Raw genomic sequence first — 21,832 nt, 5'->3', positions numbered from 1 at the left:
TACAGAGCAAGAGCTAAGTGATATAAGTGCCATATGGCAGTTTCCTAATGCCATCATTCTTTCAACATTTATTACTTAGCTTTCTCCTGTAGGGAAAGGCTTTCTTTTCCCCTCCATTTCTATACACATTTATGTATTTGTTTTTTTCCCCTACAGTTACCCTTCAGTGCCTGATACAGAAAGTAATACACATTTTTGAATTATCACTGAAATACGCTTTTGTAAATCTTCATTAAGTAATTTTTTTGCTATTTCTTTGGAAAAATGTATTGAGACCCAAACAACTAGTATATGAATTTTAAACATAATCCATTTGCCAATTAATTTTCCTCTTTATACCAGACTCAGTTTTTCCAGGAATGAGGCTCCCAACATTCAAGCAAACTGTCAAAAGAATGAGTATTTGTCCAAAAAGGTAAGAAAGATATCTTACAAAGTGCTTACTTAATACACTGTAAGCTGTTAATAAAAACAAGGATTTATGAATAAGATTTCATTCCCAAAGATATAAGGAACCTCTCAAATAACAACAGACACATGACAAAAGCTTTATTAAATCAGAAATCTTTGTGAAAGTCTACATTTGCAAAAACAAAAAAACTACTGGCTCAGGGCTGGCCTGATGGCACAGTGGTTAAGTTCGCACATTCTGCATCAACAGCCCAGGGTTTGCCGGTTCAGATCCCACGTGCAGACATGGCACCACTTTGCAAGCCATGCTGTGGCAGGTGTCCCACATATAAAGTAGAGGAAGATGGGCACAGATGTTAGCTCAGGGCCAGTCCTCCTCAGCAAAAAGAGGAGGATTGGCAGCAGATGTTAGCTCAGGGCTAATCTTCCTCAAAAAAAAAAAAAAAAAACCCACTGGCTCTTTTCATCTGGTTTTAATCTAACAATGAAACTACTTTTCTTCAAATTAAGACAATTCTTTACATAAGGTCCTAAAATCCTTCAGACACTTCAGATGTACTAATTTAAACTTCATTAACTACTTTAGTTCAAATTAAACATGCAATACAATAAATGTTGTTACTTTGTCAAGTTCTAATGGACTTTTTTAAAGGTAAAAACTGATGGATCTAGACAGGAATCTTTAAAAATTAGCTTTGTGTAGGGCCGGCTCAGTGGTGTAGTAATTAAGGTCATGCTCTCTACTGTAGCAGCTCAGGGTTCATGAGTTCGGATCCTGGGTCCAGACCTACACACTGCTCATCAAGCCATGCTGTAGCAGTGTCCCACATACAAAATAGAGGAAGACTGGCATGGATGCTAGCTCAGGGCCAATCTTATTCACCAAAAAAAAAGCTTTGTGAATATAAACATGGATTGGAAAAAAGGACAGTTTACTGAATACAAAGAAACTGAAATAACATTCATGTGCTGGGCACTATGTTAGAGATTTTACAAACATTTTCTCATTTATTCTCCAAACGATCTTCTGGGTGTCAAGGTTAAGCAGCTTGCACAAGGTCGCACAGCTGGTAGTGGTAGAAATCAAATTTTAACTCAAGCTAATAAAATTCCCATAGTATTCTTACTAACATATCATAAGGCCACACCTTTTCTGTATTACACAAAAGAAGCCGTTAAGTTATTGAAGCCCTTTTTTCCTCATCTTAGAACACTTAAATTCAAGTGGCTTGTCAATGCCGACTCACACTGGCATAGTAACTTAAAATGCGTTATTCATATATCTAACACAGCAGTCACAATCGTAGAAACATGACAACAAGAGGGTGTGAGATAGGTGGAGACAGCTGAGAGGAGAAGTAAAGGGATGGAAAATATAAGACACTATTATATGGAAATTGTCCAACAACAACTTGTAAGGAGCAATACTAATTTGGTACTATATTTAATTTAAAAACACATATAAGCCCAAAACAAAACAGAAAACTCTAGGGACACAGCATTTTCAATAATTATAACTGAGAAAATAATCTCAAAACAGAAGATCTACAGTCCCAGCAGTGAACTGTTCTGGATGATGGTAAGAGACTGCCTTGACTATGGCCACAGGAAACAGCCAAAGTAGAAGTTAGTACAATGGAGATCGAGCAACACTACAGCAAGGATGCACACAAAGACTTACAGCGACGGCAGAAACTACAGGGAAAATGTGACACAGGCACCCTAATTCTGAAGGAAAACCTGGAGTAGAAAGATGTTCGATGACAGCAATGAGAAGAAATAAAGGAAGGTAGAGTCAGACAGAAGGAAATGACTTTGCAGGAGAATTCCGAAGTAATAATCTACTAGGGGTCAGCAAACTATGGTCCCAGGCCAAATAAGGCCTACACCTCACGGGTTGTTTTTTTTTTTAGTGATATCTTTTTTTAATTGAGATATAACTGACACATAACATTATATTAGTTTCAGGTATACAATAAAATGATTCAGTATTTGTATATATTGCAATATGATCACCACAAGAAGTCTAGTTAACATCCATCACCATCCAGTTAAAAAAAACTTTTTTGTGATGAGAACTTTTACAATCTACTCTCTTAGCAACTTTCAAATAAGCAATACAGTATTATTAACTACAGTCACCATGCTGTACGTTACATCCCGCGACTTATTTTCTAACTGGAAATTTGACCTTTTAACCACCTTCACCTACTTCACCCCCCCCCCCCCACCTCCCACCTCTGGCAACCACCCATCTATTCTCTGTACTTATGGGATCAGTTTTGCGGTTTTTTGGCTTTTTTTTTTTTAAGATTCCACACATAAGTGAGATCATACAGTATTTGTCTTTCTCTGTCTGACTTATTTCACTTAGCGTAATACCCTCAAGGTCCATCCGCATTGTTGCAGACAGCAAGATTTCCTCCTTTTTTATGGCTGAATAACATTCCATCATCTGCAGACACATACACGCACATTTTCTTTATCCATCCACTGATGGACACAGGTTGTTTCCATGTCTTGGCAACCGTAAATAATGCTATAATGACCACGCGGGTGCATATATCTTCTTGAGTTAGTGTTTTCATCTCCTTTGAATACTCAGAAACCGAACTGCTGGATCATATAGTAGTAGTTCTAATTTTTTGAGGAACCTCCCATACTGTTGTCTATAGTGCCTGTACCAATTTACATCTCCACCAACAGTGCACAAGGATTTTCTTTTCTCTACATCCTCACCAACACTTACTATTTCTTGTCTTTCTGCTAATAGCCATTCTACAAACACGTGTGAGGTGATATTTCATTGTGGTTTTCATTTGCATTTCCCTGATGATTAGTGATGGTGAGCACCTTTCCATGTACCTGCTGTCTTCTTTGGAAAAATGTCTATTCAGATTCTCTGCTCATTTTTTAATTGGATTTTTGTTGTTATTGAGTTGTATGAGTTCTTTATGTATTTTGGATATTAAACCCTTATCAGATATATGATTTGAATATATTTTCTCCCATTCAGTAGGTTTCCTTTTCATTTTGTTGATGTTTCCCTTTGCTGTGCAGAAGCTTTTAGTCTGATGTAGTCCCATTTGTTTGTTTTTGCTTGTGTTGCCTTTGTTTTTAGTGTCAAATCAAAAAAATCATCACCAAGACCAATATCAAGGAGCTTACAGCCTCTGTTTTCTTCTAGGAGTTTTACAGTTTCAGGTCTTACACTCAAGTCTTTAATCCATCTTTGAGTTGATTTTTGTGTATGGTGTAGGACAGTGGTCCAGGTTTCCCAACACTACTCAAGAGACTGCCCTCTCTCCATTGTATAGTCTTGGTTCCTTTGTCGTAAATTAATTGACCATATGTGTATGGACTTATTTCTGGGCTCTCTATTCTGTTCCATTGACCTATGTGTCTGTTTTTATGCCAATACCATACTGTTTTGTTTACTGTAGATTTGTAAGGGTTTTTCTTAATAATAGCTTTATTAAGATATAATTCACGTACCATACAATCCATCCATCTGAAGTGTACAATTCAGTGGTCTTTAGTCCTTTCACAGAGTTGTGCAGCCATTACCACAATCAAATTTAGAGCATTTTCATCACCCCGAAAAGAAAGCCCATATCCTTTGGCAGTCACTCCCCATCTCCCTGCCTCACCCCACCCCTAGACAACCCCTAATCTACCTTCTGTCTCTACATATGAATCTATTCTAGATATTACATATAAATGAAATCACACAGTATGTGTTCCTTTCTAACTGGCTTCTTAGCAGAATATTTTCATCCATGTAGTAGCAAGAATTAATACTTTATTTTTTTTAATGCCAAATAATATTTCGTGTTATGGATATACATTTTATTTATCCATGTTCATCAGTTAATGGACATTTAGACTGCTCCCATTTTTTGGCTATTATGAATAATGTTATGAACATTCATGTGTAAGTTTTTTACTTCATATATTGTGGGTATATACTTTGGAATAGAATACTAGGTTATATGGTAACTCTCCGTTTAACACTTTGAGGTACCGTTTTCTAAAGCAGCTACAGCACTTACATTCCCACCAACAGTGTTATGAAGGTTCCAATTTCTCCACATCATCACTACCACTTACCTGGTCTTTTTGATTACAGCCATGCTACTGGGTGTCAAGTGGTACCTGACTGTGGGTCTGATTTGCATTTTCCTAATGACTAATAATGTCAGAGTATCTTTTCATGTGCTTATGGGACATTTGTTTATCTTCTCTAGAGAAATGTCTACTCAGATTCTTTGCCCATCTTTTTTAGTTGTCTTTTTACTGTTGAATTTTAAGAATTCCTCATATATTCTGGGTAGAAGTCTTACCAGATCTATGATTTGCAAAAATTTTCTCTCATTCTGTGGGTTGTCTTTTCATTTTCTTGATGTCCTTTAAAGCATAAAAGTTGTTAATTTAATGATATTCAATTTATCTTTTTTCTTTTGTTGTCTGTGCTTTTAGAAACAATTCGTCACCTGTGTTTGTAAATTAAGTTTTATTGGAACATAGCCATGCTCATTTGTTTAGGTATTATCTATAGCCGCTTCACGCTACAATGGCTGAATAGTTGCAAAAGACTGTATGGCCCACAAAGCTTAAAACATTTACTGCCTGGCCTTTTACAGAAAAAGTTTTCCAACTCCTGATCAAACACAATGCCAACAACTCCCACCCACCCTTAATTTAAAATGAACAGCCTGCCTTCACCTGTAGGGGCTGCAAAGCACATGATATCCTTTAGAAGGAAGGAGAATTTTGGTTATGCTAACTAGGTACAGAAAATATTTTTGTGAAGAGGCTGACAACATGGGGTGATAGGGAAAAAGTACAGTATAACATCAGGAGCCAGATATAATTTTCACTGCTTACAATACAATCAGTAATCTGTGACTTTTGTTCAGAGCACCAAATAAAATATTGATGAGATTGTTTTCACCATTAAAGGTTTAGCCTCTGGTTGTGGAAGGTAAGCTAAGGCCAGTTGATAAGAACTTTAACTGCCTTGGAGGAAGAGGGTCAAAAGGTATAAACTTCCAATTATAAGATAAATTAAGTACTAGAGATGTAACGTACAACATGATGACTACAGTTAACTCTGCCGCAGGATATGTAGGAAAGTTGTTAAAAGAGTAAATCCTAAGAATTCTTATCACAAGGAGAATTTTTTTTTCTTTTTTTCTTTCTTTTCTTTGTATTGTATCTATATGAGATGATGGGTGTTAGCTGAACCTATGTGGTCATCATCTCACAATATATGTAAATCAAACCATCATGCTATACGCCTTAAACTTATACTGATGTATGTCAATTATCTCTCAATAAAACTAGAAGGAAAAAAAAAACAACTGCCAGAGCAAGGAATTTGGTCTTTTTCTGGTATGCACGAAACAGACAGATACAATGGGACCTAAGAAAAAAAACCTGCTATGAGACTTGCAATAAAGTTTTTCCTCTCTAATAAAAAGAAGACACTTGAGGAAATGCTCCCAGCTCCTCCTCAGCCAGATTATTGGTACCTGAAACCATGGCGGCCCTCTCCTGACATGTAGGGCTTTAAAGCAAACCAGACCTATGCTCTTAATGAAACTGATGAACTACGGAACCACCCTATAACTCTCTGGCTCTGGCTCCTCATTTTGTGAAATAATATATTCCTTATTATTTAGGCTACTTTTAGTGGGATGGGTAATCTGTTACTTGTAGCCCAAAACGAATCTAACTGATACATTTTCTACTTTGTTTATAAGCACATGACTGGACAGAGAGCTGCAGAGAAATTAGAATGAAGTGATTATTAAACCTGTACCTGCCAAGAATGCTACATACTAGTTTTTAGTAATTTGATTTTCAAAAATTTAAAAAGCATTTTGCACTTTATCAAGCATTTTAGGTAACTACCTTACCCAATACCCACAAGAACTCTGAATCAGGCAGTGTTGTGGCCATTTTACAGATATATACTTAAAAAGAAAAAAATTCAGAGTACTCCAATACTGGCCTTCCAAATCTATATCCCATGCTTATTCTACATCATCATATCATGTCTCATAGTTATCAAACAAAATTAATTGAAAGCAATAATTAACAACAAAATAATTACAGTATTCTTGCAGCACTTAAATGATTGCTTGACATTCTACAATTCTATTTGATGAGTAATGTGAGTAGAACGGATAATAAAATGTCCAAATTGCTGCTACATGTTAAGTTCCAACTGGGCAAGTGGAGCGACCAGAAGAACTCTAACACATTCTAAGGACTACTTAAACGCACACTATAGCATATTATAATTTTTCCCTCCACGCACTTCAATCTATGCCATGAAGTCTTTGGAGCATTGTGTTTTTTTCTTTCATCTTTGTCCCTAACACTGTGTTTGATATATGTAGTAGGTGAACATAAATCTTTGCTACATTAAGAAATCAGAGATTCAGAGTTGTAGTCTCACTCGATCAGCTGTGCTACAATATATTTAGAAAAAACTGTTAATATAAATCACCTTAAGCAAACAAAACTAAACATTAGTTATAAATTTTGAGTTTCCTTTAATTATGAAAAAGTTTACTATTTAACACATGAAAATAACACTCATATATAACTGACACTTTTCAGATACGTAAAAAGAATCTTGAAGCATAAAAGAAGTCCTGTAACTTTTAGAATCAACAGCAGTTTCCTTCCAGTAGCTTTCCCATTGTGCCTAACTCATTTCTGCTTTCTAACTGTTTATTCACAGGACTTTCAAAGACCTCTCTAGCCCTAGATGACAAATATAACTTAACTGAGTGGTACCTCTGCGGGCTTCCTAAGCCCGAAGGACAAGCGGCTACTTAACCATCCACCTTTTACATTTACATTCCATGGGAGAAACTACAGTGGGAACTGGCTTCACAAAGAAGAAAAAAATGCATCCCTTGCTCTAGAGGAGCCTACAGCTTAGGAGGGGAGACAATTAAACGCAATGAAATATGGGAGGTACTATAATCAAAGTTACTTACAAACGACCATTAACTGCCTGGGAGAATTGAGGAAGTTTTCACAGAATGCCATTGGAACAGGATCTTATGTTTGCTAGACAGAGAAAGGGGAAGGACATTGCAGATGGAAGAAAAGGCACATACAGAGGGACCAATAAGTGAAAAAGGATGAGGCATCTGAGAACCAAGTAGTCTGACTTGGTTACAGAATAAGGATGGCTAGAAATAAGGATCAGAACACAGGTGCCATACAAAAAACTTATATTTTTAATTCTAGAAGATGCAGCAATGACTTTTAAATAAAGCAGTGACACTAGATTTCCTTTTTAGAAGAAAAACTCTGGTGGCAATACAGAAGACAGAATGAAGGAAGAAACTGGACACAAAAAGAGCAAAGCATTACGTAGGCTATGGAAATAGTCCACGTGAGCAATAAATCTAACTGTGACAACGCCAGTGGCAAAGGGGATGAAGAAGAAGCTGATTCAAGAGGCACCTGGGAGATCTAAAGGAGAGAGCACATTTGCTATAACCTGGTACTTATGTTCCTGAAAACACTTCATATTCTTAAAACTACACATTAAAAACAATATGAGTTAAGGAAAATAGTTGGAAGCAGACACTCAAAACCTATGCAACGCTGTAACCAGAGTACTAACAAAATCAACAAAAATCCTAACAAGCATATTAACATAAAGATGTGCTAAATAACTAATAAGTATGAGACTTTTTAAAGGTACAGATGAAAAAGAAAAAAGTGTAAGGGGTATTTGAAGCTAAGTTACAGAAACAAAGGAAAAATGCACACATACTTAGAGGAATTGTGCAATAAACTCTTTCAACACAGACAAATGGCCCCACTGAGCCAAGAGGAAGAATGTAGGCTATAAGGATAGTATGCAGTGCTGTATTCTTCAGTAGCTCACTGCTTTCAGCTGTGTTAGCAGATTTTGGGTTCAGCTGCCACGACCTGATGGCACAAAGCATTAATATGCTGCAATGTTATGAACATTTTCCTCTTTACCAATAGTATGTGAGCCAGACTGGAATGGCTTGAAAGTAAGCAAGTGAGCCTCCCACGCTTACACCAGGTTAGACTGTGTTCCTACATTATACTCTTAGTAGAGACTGCTACTGATGATTGCTTAAGACTTAGGTAGTAGTACAGGGGTGGAAAAGGTATACCAGGTTTCCAGATAGGAGTGAATGGACAGACATGTTTCCATTAAGGAATAATGAAGCATGAATAGGGAAACAATAATGAATATGGTTTTAGTTATGTTGAGTTTGAAGTGTCTTACGGACATCCCTATTTAGATAAATATCCAGTAAGCAGTTAGATCCATGGATTGGCGCAGAAGATGATGACGTGGGCTGAAAATATGAATCATTAGTACATAGGATATGACAAAACTTTGAAAATAAACAAGAATTCATGCATTCACTCAATTCACTCATTCAACAAATATTTACTGAATTCCTATAATATATAAGGCCCTATGCTGGCAGCAGGAGTATATAAGACTGAAGAACGAGACAGCCATCATGCCCACTCTCATGGAGCTAACATTAAATCATGGGGAGACAGAAAGCAACAAAACACCTATAGAACTAATCAATGAAGTATGTACAAACAAGACGTAAAAGGCACTACTAAAAGGAATATGACCTGAGCTGGTGTAGGGGTGGGAGGCTCAGTCACTTACTCGAGGGAATTTTGAGGTATTCCAAACATAGCTTATGCAAAAGGCTCTGAGGGAAGAATAAACAGATGGAAGAATAAATATAGCATACAATACTGAATAAAATGTAACGCTAGAGTATAGAGACAAAGCAAGAAGATGGTGGAAGCTGAAGTAAAGAACAGGTAGAACCTATGGAGTCTAGGGGCAGTCTTAAGGATTTTAGTCTCTATAATACATGGGATTTTAAATAGAAAAGTGATATAATCATATCTAAGAGGGCCTTGGATCAAACCCAGATGAGAGGCTAGCATACAAAAATTAAAAATGATCAGAAAGGTAGAACAGCAACTAGCAGAAAATATCACAGAAGCCAAAAGAAGAGAGAATTTCAAGAGTTCCCATCAAGGTCCAACATTACAGAGAAGTCAAGTAAGAGTGAAGAAGCAGATACATTTAATGAGTACCTACTGGATTTCCAGACACTCTGTATTGTTGCCACAATCTTAGGAGCTATTATTCTCATTTTACACATGAACTAAATAAGGTCTAGAGAGTTTATGGTATTTGTTCAAGGTCACTTAGCTAATAAATCGCAGAACCAGAATTTAAATTCAGATGTTTCCAACTCTAAATCTCATACTGGTAATTAGAAGATTACTGCCAACCTAATAAGTTTCAGTAAAATGCAGATACATAATCATTCTTCTGCACGGATGGACATGTTTTATATCTGTGCTTATGCAGTAACCATGAGCCACAAGTAGCTACTGAGCACTTGTACTGTAGCTATTGTGACTGAAGAACTGAATTTATACAGCCACATGTAGCTAGTGGTTACTGAACTGGATATCACAGATCTAGACTGCAGTAGATTGAAAAACAAGAAAATGAGCAAACAGAGATAAGAGCCAAGAAGTTTCATAGTAATGCTAAAGACAGAGTGACAGCCAGACAGAAGGGCAGAGCTGAAGTATACCTATGTTCATAAACTCACTATTTACTTAGAAAGATTATCATGAGTTAGTTTATAATTCATGCATCTCTACTTGTTAGGAAAATAGCTGCAACATAAACACACATAAAATCACAGGTTTCTCTTATTACCTATTAGCACTTGTTTTTGCTGACATTCCGATTTTTATTAAAGACGGTCTTAGAAGCAAGCAATACAAAAGAATGCCAGCTTATTGCATCCCTATAGCAGGAGACTGCTTGTGGCATAACACTCAGGAGGATATGAAAAGGATGAAAATCATTCCTGAAATTAGAGAGATTAAGGATAAATAAAGTGCTAATAGAAAGCTCTAATATGGGCAATGGTCAAGGTTGGACCCTTTTTTGTAGGTTGCTATGCTTCACTCTCTTGTAGGTTTTCAAAACGCATGCCTAGTTCTAACAAACAGATAAAAATGAATACTCTGTACTCTTTAGAAAAGACAAGAGACCTGCCTAGAGCACAGATGAATTTAATAATGCTACCAGAAAAACAAGTCAAAGTGACATCTCATTTACAGAAATGTTTTTGGGATAGCAATAGGGCTACGAACATGGCCTTCCTGATGACAGTCCTAAGAAAGGGCTTTAATTAAGAAAACAAAACACTCTGAGGAAGGAACCTACGAAGAACCTATGACTTACTGAATTCAGCGCTAAATTTTAAAGGATTTCCTAGAGAAACCTTTGAATATTTTAGATATTTTTACAGTACAAGACCATAGAAACCAAAGACAAACCCAGAAACATCTATTAGTCACATGTCATTTCAAAATTTTATTCCTGCACTAGATCTATACATCAGCTATAATTATACTGTCAACTCACGACCATCAAGAGGCTATGGGAGTCCAAGGAGAAAATTCAGAAAGGGAGAGTGTGTATGCAGGCTGTTGCAGACAAGGTTTACTTGGAAGAGTAAAAATGAGGAAGAAATTTTCATCTGACAAGCTTGAAATAAAATAGATACTTTATCCACTACACTTTGGAGGTCATTTTCTGTTTTGACTTAAGAAACTGTTATCTATGCAGTTAATGCTTCATAAGGTGATAAGCAGAAAAAATAAACACAAAAAATGTTCTGGTAAAATATTATTTTCCCTAAGAGTAATTTCATAAGAACACTGTCACAGTTCAGACCCTTGTTAAAGCACCAACCTCAATCATTATGAAATCACTACCCGATCAGAAAAATTATGCTGAATTGTTTTTGACTCAACATTTACATTTGAAATAGTTAAAAACCTTGTAATAAAACTGATTGTAATGAGGAAACTAGAGTATTGTATCATTACAACCTTTTGAAGTCTGACTTCTGTAATCTTTTTAATTAATAATAACTAAATTATAAAAAAACTAATAAATCCATACACTGGCATAGGTGAAAGAGAGAAAGAGAGAGAGAGAGAAAGAGAGAAAAAAAGAAAGAGAAGGAAAAAAGAAACCAACAAAAAACTCCCTCAGAAGAATATACAAGAAACTCAACAGTGATCAATACAAGGGGAAAGGGAGGCCAGGAAAGATTTACTTTCCATTTTATACTTTTCAGTATGGTTTAAATTTTTAAGCAAATGTACTAACAGTGTCTTCAGAACTTTAAAAAATTTTTAAGAATATCAATCTACAACTAGATGTTCCCCTTACATAAAATCTGAACTCAAAAATGGTTCCTTTCAGATCTATGCAACTTGATCAGAAGTAACTAAAGATGGACAAAGTATTAAGCTCTACTCTTGTTAAAACTCCTGTTTGCTAGATTCATTTCCTAGGTCACTGATTCCTGTTGCTCTCTCCTGGGTCCACCTACTATTTAACAATATTTACTTAATACCCTGTTAACTGCCTGTCAAATCCCCCAAAATTGATAGTATAATCCTTTTCCAGACTCCTCACCATTAATCTCACCCCGTTTGCCTCAGCCTCAATCTCAATTTCAGCAGATGATCTTGCCTCAAACTATCTCGAGTTACTGAGATGATTTAGGCCATCTGGTATGAACTCCATTATTAACACATATCTCTTGCCATGGCCTACTCTCCTCACCCTGATTTTTTTTCTCTCTCTCTTTTGATGTCTCTCCTTTCCTTTTATCGCTCCTCTTTCTACCACTTCTAGGCCTCATTCCACGCATCATCATCTTTCTTACAGCTCCCTCTCCCGGCTTCCCTGCTGATTCTAAAGAATACTGGCATCTTCTATCCTAAAAACAACTTATGCCAACTGTAAACCACTGAAGCCAACTTTTGTTTGTCCTTTTTTTCATAAATGTCTCAAAAAAGGAATGGACACTCTTCTCTCCACTGTCTCATCAGCAATTACTCCTTTATTCTATTTATTCATTCACACATTCCTTCTCCAAACACTACTTAATATCTATTATATACTAAGTATCTGGAATATAACAATTAAAAGACACAGATAAGGCCTCTGCATTTTCAGAGTTTACATTCTCTTCCAATCTTATTTTCATTACCTAGGACTTAAGTGAAGTTATTGTCTTAAAGATTATGATCTCTGTAACAGTTTCCATTTTTCTCTCCTTGCCTCTGTTAACAGATGAGAAAAATCTCTTGTCTAAGGAGAGTCATATTCCCTCCCACCTCCTTGGAGACCTCAAACTATTGAGGTCTTTTCCCTTTGAATTTTCAACCACACCCCCTCTTTCCCGGTTTGTTCCGTTAACCCCAAAATAAATTCTTCCTCAAACTAAATTCTCTTGCTTTCATCTTCTCTCCTTCTAGTTAAAGCTTTAAGGAACTCAATGTGTGACCACTCATTTATTTCTCAACTCACTGCATCCTGGCTTTCCTTGCTACCAGTACAAAATGGGGTTTTTCTGTATTGTTACCAAAGTCACCAGAATGCTCCTGATCCCACCAAAAGACACTCCCCTTTTTTTTTTTTAAGATTGGCACCTGAGCTAACAACTGTTGCCAATCTTTTTTTTTTTTTTCCTGCTTTTTCTCCCTAAATCCTCCCAGTACACAGTCATATATTTTAGTTGTAGGTCCTTCTGGTTGTGCCATGCGGGACACCACCTCAGTGTGGCCTGAAGAGCACTGTCATGTCCACGCCCAGCATCCAAACCAGCAAAACCCTGGGCCGCCACAGCAGAGCGCGCGAACTTAACCACTCGGCCACGGGGCCAGCCCCCAAAAGACACTTTTAATTTCTTCTTTTTCCTGATCTCCTTCAAATCTGACATGGCTCTGCTAATTTTCCAGCTATCTCTCTGGCTATTTACTCTCAGACAGTCTTCACAGGTTCCTCATCCTCCACCTGCCTCTTAAATGCAGTGTTCTTGAGGGTTTACCCTCTTCTCATTTTATAAATTTCTTTCTCTACAGGATTTCATACAGTTTCACAGCTTCAACTATTACCTAATACAAATACAGACAATGCTCAAATCTTTAATCCAAGTCCAGATTTCTCTTCTGAGCTCCAGATATAGATGGCCAATTATCTGTTGGCCATATACACCTAGTTGACCCATGACTCCTTTAAATTCAACATGTCCAAAATAGAAATCATCATTACTCTCTCAAATCTCCTTCTCCTACATCTCCTAGGCAGAGAATGTGCACTTCTAACAAGGTCCCAGATAATGCTGATGCTGCTGATTCAAGATCCCTATTTTGAGAATCACTGTTCAAACATATGTTGCCTCTTCCTACCTTCAGGTTATCCAGTTCCTTCTGCTATCTCCCAGGCCATGATAGCTATACAGCAAGCACTGTCAATATTTCACAGCACTACACCTTACTGAACTTAGAATCTTGCAAAATAGCATCTCAAATAGTAATTATCAAATGATATGAGAAAACCAGAGATGAAACAACAGTCATCCCAGCAAAGTGGAAGATTCTTGAGGACGATGTAGCATTTCCCATGTAACCTAGAACTGAATCTTACCCAAGTAGGTGGTCAATAAACGTTTGCTGAATGGATGACTCTATCCTCTATCCAGTCACCCAAGCCAGAAGCCACAGCAGGATTCGCCCTTTTTCTTCCCCATAATCCAACAGTCACCAAGTCCTATCTTCTACCTCCAAAATGTGTCTCATAATTGGCCCCTCCTCTCCATCTGCACTGTAACTACATTCTTTCAGGTCCTGACTTCTCACATAAATTCCTGTGATAATTTCTTAATTACCATGCCTCGATTCATCTATCCTATTTTATTATCCACACAGCCATCAGTTCATCTGATCTCTCTAAAAAAGTAGATGAGACAATGTCATTCTCCTGGCTAAAAATAATAGCTTCCCAACTGGCTTTAGGAAAAAAATGTCAATTCCTTCGTATGATATGCAAACTCCTCCATGATCTTGCCTCAATCTACCTTCCACCCAAACCCCCTACCCTCCAGCCACGCTGAACTGGCTTGCGTATCTCATGCCTCTATGGCTTTAAACATAAAGCTCTCTATCTGGAGTGCCTTTCCCACCGGCTAAATACTCATTCTTTTAAGACTCAGCTCAGACCCCATCTCTTCCAGGAAGCTTTCTTTGAGTGACATTCATCTCCCTGCCCCATCCCCACTCCAGTTTGGATTAAGCCTCTCCCCTGCCATGTGCTCTTACAATACCCTACGTTTAGTCTGTTAATACCACACATTACACTGCAAAATACTCCACTTAAGCTCCTTGGAAATTACAATTTTGTCTTATGTTTGTATAGACAGTGCTAGGTATATTAGCAAATGCTCAACTAAAATTTATGTACATTCCTTGCTATTCTCTAATCAGTGACTCTCAAAATGTGGCATATATCAGAATTACCTGGAAGACTTATAAAATCTAGACCGCTTGGCCCCATCCTCAGTTTTGGATTCAGCTGGTTCAGGGTGAAATCTAACAAGTTCCCAGGAGATGCTGATGCTGCTGGTTCCGGAACCACATTTTGAGTATCAGTGCTCCAAATACATGTTGTCTCTTCCTATCTCCAGGCTTTACAGAGTCTTTCTTTTCTTTTTTCCAGGAAGATTAGCCCTGAGTTAGTATCTGCCACGAATCCTCCTCTTTTTTGCTGAGGAAGACTGGCCCTGAGCTAACATCCGTGCCCATCTTCCTCTACTTTATATGTGGGATGCCTGCCACAGCATGGCTTGCCAAGCAGTGCGTAGGTCCACGCCAGGATCCGAACGGGTGAACCCGGGGCCACAGAAGCGGAACATGCGAACTTAACCACTGCATCACCAGGCTGGCCCCTAAAGAGTCTTTTCCTAGCTGTCTCCAACTCTGCCTAATGCAATCCTAATCATCTTTCTAGACTCAGCCCAACTGTCACCACGTTCACAAAACTTTTCCTAATCCCAGGTGAAACTCATCTTGCTCTTCCCTCAATTTCTATTGAGCTTCATGTATGTTATTCATACGATAACTCACGCTAACTTTTTTCACACCTACTGGCATTTGTCTTATGTTCTCTACTTTAAAGGAAGGTAGGAAATCTTAATCATTTCAATTTCCTCCACAAACAAGCACAGTAACCAGTGAACAGCAGACAAAAATCTACAAGTATTTGCTGATATGAATGAATCCCTGTTGCTTGCCCTGACTCTGGGCCCACAGTCTGTCTGACTAGCTTAATCCTCCTGGCCCAAGTTGACTTCCTTATACTGTGCTGTTCTTGCCTTACTACCTATGACAGATGCCTGATCCTCCCACACTTGTCTGTCCCTCTCGTTGCTGACTGACCCTTAGTCAGCTTCTTTATCTTGTATTGTGATCCTTTTCAATTTTCTCATCTGCTGTGGGACACAGTGAATGGAGAAATTTTCTCCTCATGACTGATATGAATTTTAATTCTGCTGGCCACAAGACAGGTTGTTTGCTTTTTTTTTTAACGTAGCTTTTCTTTGTCACAGAACCTGAACTACATCATGTTGTGTACCACTTTAAGTGCAGTTACTGTAGATAGCAATAAATGTGTTTTAAGTTCTATTTACAGATCATGGAGATAATTTTAATAAAAAGTTTAAAAACATAAAGACATAAAAACGTCATTTACAAAATTTATGGTTGCCCTAAGAAACAAAATCTAAAACAACAGCTAATTACTTATGCCCTATGTTCAAACATGCATCCAGAACAAAATCCATATTACCTATTAAAACAAAAACAGCTATAAAAAGCCTGATCAACTTTCCAAATTATACTAAGCACACACTAAAAACTAATTCTGTTATATGAAATGTTAAGTTTCTAAAAATGCCCCTACAAAATTTACCCCTTCAAAAACTACTCAGAGACTTTTCAATCACACCATCCTAAACCTCTTATTCTTATTTTATTCTTTTTCCATTCCTCTGCATGTCAGTAACACTGACATCCTCTATCTAAAACTATATATGCTTACACAGAAAAAAAATTGTGAAGATAGCTATTTATTTAATCATAGATAACTGACCATTAATGATTTGGGGAAAATTCCTAGGAGCTCAGTACTCAGATTTTTATATACATATACGTAATCTTTATCCCACCTAGATGCTCAACAGTTTAAAACTCAAATAAAGGTGAAGGGAGAGAAAGACTTAACTCTCAGGGAAAAAAGAAGTAAACTACTTTTAAGGTAGCAACTAAAATTATCTGTCAGAAAAATTCTTGATAGGTTCAATCCAATCAGCCTTTTGCTTTCCTCTTACTTGAATTCATCAGGAATAGTTACAAATTAAAATCCGCTGACAAAAATGTAAACATAAACATGTTCAGGATACTAAGTAAGAGTTATAATCAAGATTTTCCAAAGAGAGTGAAAATTTTCAGAATTGTATGCTCAACTAACTAGCGAAACGAACCAGGTCACTCCAAAGCCCACTTTATTTGAGTTACTCAGTATTCTATATGGCAGAGTTCAGCTACAGCTATGATCTTGATACTTTCAAACCAGTGCTATATTCAGCAGACCAAAATAATCCTAAAGTTGGGAAGCCACTGTCACGACAAATTATGTAGGTCTTGAAATGGTATTGAGAGGATGGTAGAAAAAAGAGCTAAGAGTGAATTAAAAAATAAAAGGAAACTAGAAAGAAAAGGGAGACAATGACTTGGACAAAAGCAATATCGTATGGTAAACTTTAAAATATTTTTAAAAGATAAGGAAACACTGAGTACCAGGAAGATAAATTTAAGAGCTAAAAGAGGATTTCCCAAATTCAGTCTGTTGGTCAAAAAAACAGAGGGGTAGCTGGGGCGATGAACCACAAGGAAAAAAACTATTTGGAAACCAGATCTTTCTGCTTAATATATCAACAATATATCTTAATTTATCAATAACAGATCATTGTTCCTCAAAACGCATTGTTTATAAATGCAGTAAAAACACTGCCTGCATGGTCAAAGATCTTCAGGTAAAATACACACAGTAAGGAAGTTGTATTAAAGCACTAAAGGGCACTTCATAACTACAAAAGGCCAGGCCAACAAAAAGACTGTACTACGAATGGCTCTGATCTAAGCTGTTTTCTCTAATAGTCCGGAAAAGCCTACATTTTGCGACTCTGGGGGCCAAAGTCATCACTGAGCTGCTTCCCAAGTTGGCAGGGAAAAAACTTCCTCGACATCTCAAAATCACTAATCATTTAAGTCTGCTCCTAATCTGGATAATAAGTGCCCTTAATCATTTCTCCTGTATTTTAAATAAAAGCTGATTTGCTTGAATATTCTAATTTCACTTTCTTCCCTTCACAATCACACCAAATTGACTTTAAATTGCAATCGGCAGAATTTCTCTCTTCCCTAATCCACCTCTCTATTTTGAAATACTTAAATTCTACGTACACGGTGAAATACAATACAATGAAAAGGTGCAAGGAATTAACCCGACGTCAAACAACCCGTCTAAAAATCTTCTGACAACTGTTCAATGACTTTTAGAAAACGCGTAACAACAAAATCACATGTTCGAATCCCTCCTAAATAGACAAGAGCACTGCGAACTTTACTATGTACCCAATTCTTAATTACGAAGGGGAGACTGCACCGGCTGCCCGGAGCCAGAAGCGGTAAGGTAACAGGCTAAAAGGGCGTCGTTGATTTCTTGGCTGCAGTGACAGAGGCGGGAGACACACCCCTAGCGTCGGTTTGAAACACTACAGCAGCGAATTCTACCTAGGGATTAATGCGAGGGTAAGGAAAGACAAATTTAAATCGCCATGATTCAAAAACAACCACCACCAGAGACAGACTTACGAAGGTAACAAAGAAAACGAAAACCCCTTCCTTGGTAGTAAGGAAGCATTAAAAAAACAAGTGTCCTCATTTATCCAAGACCGAGTGAGACTCTGTTTTCCTGAATCTACACCTTGGAGCTTCCCGGTTCGCCAGTGCAGAGAAAAGCAGCAGCGAGAGAAACCCCGTGAGGTTGCAAACAGCAGCGAAATAAACACTAACAGCAGAGGGGGGAAGTAAGTGGCAGGATTCCTGCCAAGACTCACTGCTCGAAAATGGAGTGGGAGTGGGAGAAAGAGCAGCCCTGGAGAAAAAGTGGGTCTTATATAAAGAGCCATTTGCCACAGACGATTATTCCCATAGGATCTGGGAATAGCCCCGAACTTGAGAGTGCGTCTGGGGGTGAGAGGGGGGCTCCACGTGCAGGAGGGTCCGGAGAGAAGTAATGCGGGGCGACGAGGGGACAGTCCCAGACCGATGGCCCCAGGGAGTGGGGGGGAGGGGGGGGGTCGAGGCAGGGGCGGAATCCCGGCGGCCGGGAGGGGGCGGGGGCGCCCCGCAGAGGCCCGGGGGCGGCGCGGGGACCAGCCGTCCTGTCAAGCAGCCGGCCGGCCGCCCCCGCCAGCCACCGACGCACCCGGGCCGCCGAGGGCTCTCTCGGACCCGCCGCGGCACCAGCTCTCGAATTTTCCACCGGGGGAAGCCGACCGGGGGCGTCGGGGCTCGCCCCCGGCCCAGGAAGCGGCGGACGGGGGCGGCATGGTGCATCGGGGAAGCAGAGGTCTCACCATTTTGCTCGGCGGTCACGGCTCGCTCGGGCAGAGGAGAGTGTCGGCGCTCAGACGGGCTCCCGCTAGAAGCGGCGGCGGCGGCCCAGCTGCGCTCGGCCGGGGCGGCTGCGGCCCTCAGGACGCCCGCGGGGGAGGGGGTGCGGGCTGGGGGAGGGGCGGCGGCGCCGCGGGGCCCGCGCCGGCCGGGTGACTGGGCACGCGGGGGCGGGCGGGGGAGCAGAGAAATTAAGGTCGAGATTCGGAGACAGAGGGAGCGGGAGGAGAGGCGGCGAGAAGGGGGAGAGGCAGAGAGAAGGGGGAGAGGGGGTACGGGGGCCAGGCGACTCGGGGGCTGCAGCCGCGCGCTCGCGCCGGAGCCGTGACGGACTCTCTGCAGAGGCTTGCGCTGACCCGCAACCTCAAGGCACGAAAAGGGGGAGGGCGGCAGGAGGAGGAGAAAGCGGAGCGCAGCGGCGCGCGGGGCGGAGGGCGGGGGCGCGCGCGCGGGGCCGGCGGCCGGGCGGGGCTTCCGCGAGTGCCGCACATCCGGGCACCCGCGCGCCGGCTCGGCGGCCCGCCGCGGCGCTCTGGCGAGCTCTGGTTGGGGAGCGCGGAGCGCGCGGACCACGTTCGCTCTCCGCCGGCCGCCCCCTGCGTGCGGGCGGGGGGAGCGCGGGGGGCGGGGGGAGGACGGCGGTGACGTAGCGTGGTGGAGCCCTTCCTGTCAGGTGGCTGGAGGCGGGGGGAGGCGGGGGAGGCATCGCCGGGAGGGGAAGGAGGAAATGCTGGGGTGCCCTGGGAGGAAGGAAATGCGAGGGGTGCGCGAGCGGCGGGCGCGGGGGGAGCTGGGGCCCAGGACTGGGAGCCTTGTCGCGGAAGAGGAGCAGATGTGCGGCCTTAAGGTGCCAGAGCCAGCCAGGCATCACAGGAAAAAAAAAAAAAAAGGAAAATCCAAGCCCTGGGGCTAGAGGGAATCAGTTTGCTCTGAAAGAAAGGAATATTTGCATCAGTGTACCAACCGGGACCCACTACGGAATTGCAGGGTGCACCTGGACCGTTGTCAGCCCCGGGCAGCCCCAGGCCCACACTCCAGTATGAGTTGGCAGAGTCAGGAGCTGCGTTGGAAGGACAAGGAGGGGAGCCAAAGCTGGCCGTAGCGAGGCGTGGGGAACCACGGGATACCAGTCGAGGGGCCGCTTTCCCGCTCCCACCAAGACCTCCCCCAGATCGGGATTCTCCTTAAACCCTCCAGGCTGCCCTTTGACGGGTGCAGCAGTGTGTGTTTTTGAGAAACATCCGAAGACAGATTGCCCACTTACTCTTTTGGTAGGGCTATAACCACTTTGGCGGCAGTTACTATTCCCAGAAAATTCAGGCTGGGATGGGAAATGAAGTCCAGAAAAGCATAAGGAGGAAAGTTATGTTCAGAGAAAAAACAGAGCGCTCACAGGAGAGGTATGATAAGGACACTGAAGAAAACATTTTGCAACTATTTAACCAGTTACTGCTTTTCAGATCTTGATAATGTCGTGTATGTATGTGTGTGAGAGAGAGGGAGAGAATGTTTTCTGAGTGGTCAGGAACACCTTATTGACAAATTCTTTGAGTAGTTTTATCAAAAGCCATAGTGTTTTTAAGGGCAGTTTGTTAAAAACTTCTTACATGAGAATTTTATTCTTTTTCTGTGCTAGTTATTTTTCCACATGATAAGCACTCATCTTCTCTAATAGAGGCTGAGTGATGAGCCCTAGGTCTCTCTCCCCACCCAACCCCCTTTTTTTAAAGAACTGCTTTGTTTCTGCGTCAGGATAAATAAGGAAAAGTAACTTAATGACAAGCTGTGTCACATAGTGAATGTGTCTAGGAAAGGCCCACAAATGATGCTGTCTCTTCCACCCTTTAATCTAAGTTTCTTGACTTGGATTCTGTTGCTATTTAGGTCCTGAAGTGTTACAAAACAGGGAAAAGTTCCTAAACTAATGTGTGTAATGTGTTCTAAGCATATTATTTTCAATTAGTTTTTCATTATAAAATTAAGACAAGCTCATTAAAAAAAAAGTACTATATAAAAAAAATTCCTCCCCCTCAGTTCCATTTCTCAGAGGTGATCACTGTAACTTCATTTGTGCATGTGTCCCTTGGACGTATTCAATGAAAGGCAAATTATCATTTTTACTGAGGATTAAATACTAAGAAGGAATCTGAACTATATGGGATGCAGTAGCTTTAGAGTAACCCATGGTTTTGTCATTTTAGCCAATTTAACAATAATCAATCCACAAGTATCTATTGTGAACCTAAATCAGAAATTCAAGAGCTAGCACTGTGAAAGACTGGTTAGCCTCTGTTACTGACCGAAGCAAGAGACACAAAGCCAGTCCACTTGCTCCTTCTCATCCTACAAGTCTCCCAGAGTTCACCACTGACATTCCCTCAGCTTTGTGTATACTGTATACAATGCAGGCAAGGAGCAGGGTGCGTCTCTGACACTGAAACTAATTAGCAGTCTATTTTGAGTCCATTGAGAGAAATAAATCCAAAATGCACCTTTAATACCCAGGTTTTTCCCATAAGGCCGAAAAAGAAGGTATGATAAGTAGTCATTCTCCTTTTTTGCCTTTTTTCATTAAGTTTTGGTGTAAAGTTGGTATAAGAGGGAATAGTACCAAACAGTCCTGCTAAAAGCATGTGTTTTTAAATAGATAGATATGTGAAAAGGCAAAGGACATGTGTAATAAGTGGACTATTTTTCCTGGGAAAGGTAGCAACCAAAAGATCATTTTGGGGAGTATTATGTCAAATAA

General features: G+C 40.1%; 1 protein-coding gene across 1 annotated transcript in view; it reads right to left on the bottom strand.

Moving 5' to 3' along the window:
- The window catches only part of PPP3R1 (protein phosphatase 3 regulatory subunit B, alpha), a 62,410-nt gene extending 42,855 nt beyond the window's left edge, over positions 1–19,555 (bottom strand). The window contains exon 1 of the mRNA XM_044772602.2: positions 19,047–19,555. Within this exon, the coding sequence (XP_044628537.1) occupies positions 19,047–19,049 (3 nt within the window). The 5' untranslated portion in view covers positions 19,050–19,555. The remainder of the gene's footprint in view (positions 1–19,046) is intronic.
- Between the last annotated feature and the right edge of the window lie 2,277 nt (positions 19,556–21,832).

Source organism: Equus asinus, chromosome 6, assembly GCF_041296235.1.
Source record: "Equus asinus isolate D_3611 breed Donkey chromosome 6, EquAss-T2T_v2, whole genome shotgun sequence".
Lineage (NCBI taxonomy): Eukaryota > Metazoa > Chordata > Mammalia > Perissodactyla > Equidae > Equus > Equus asinus.
This window is presented reverse-complemented; position numbering and strand designations above follow the sequence as displayed.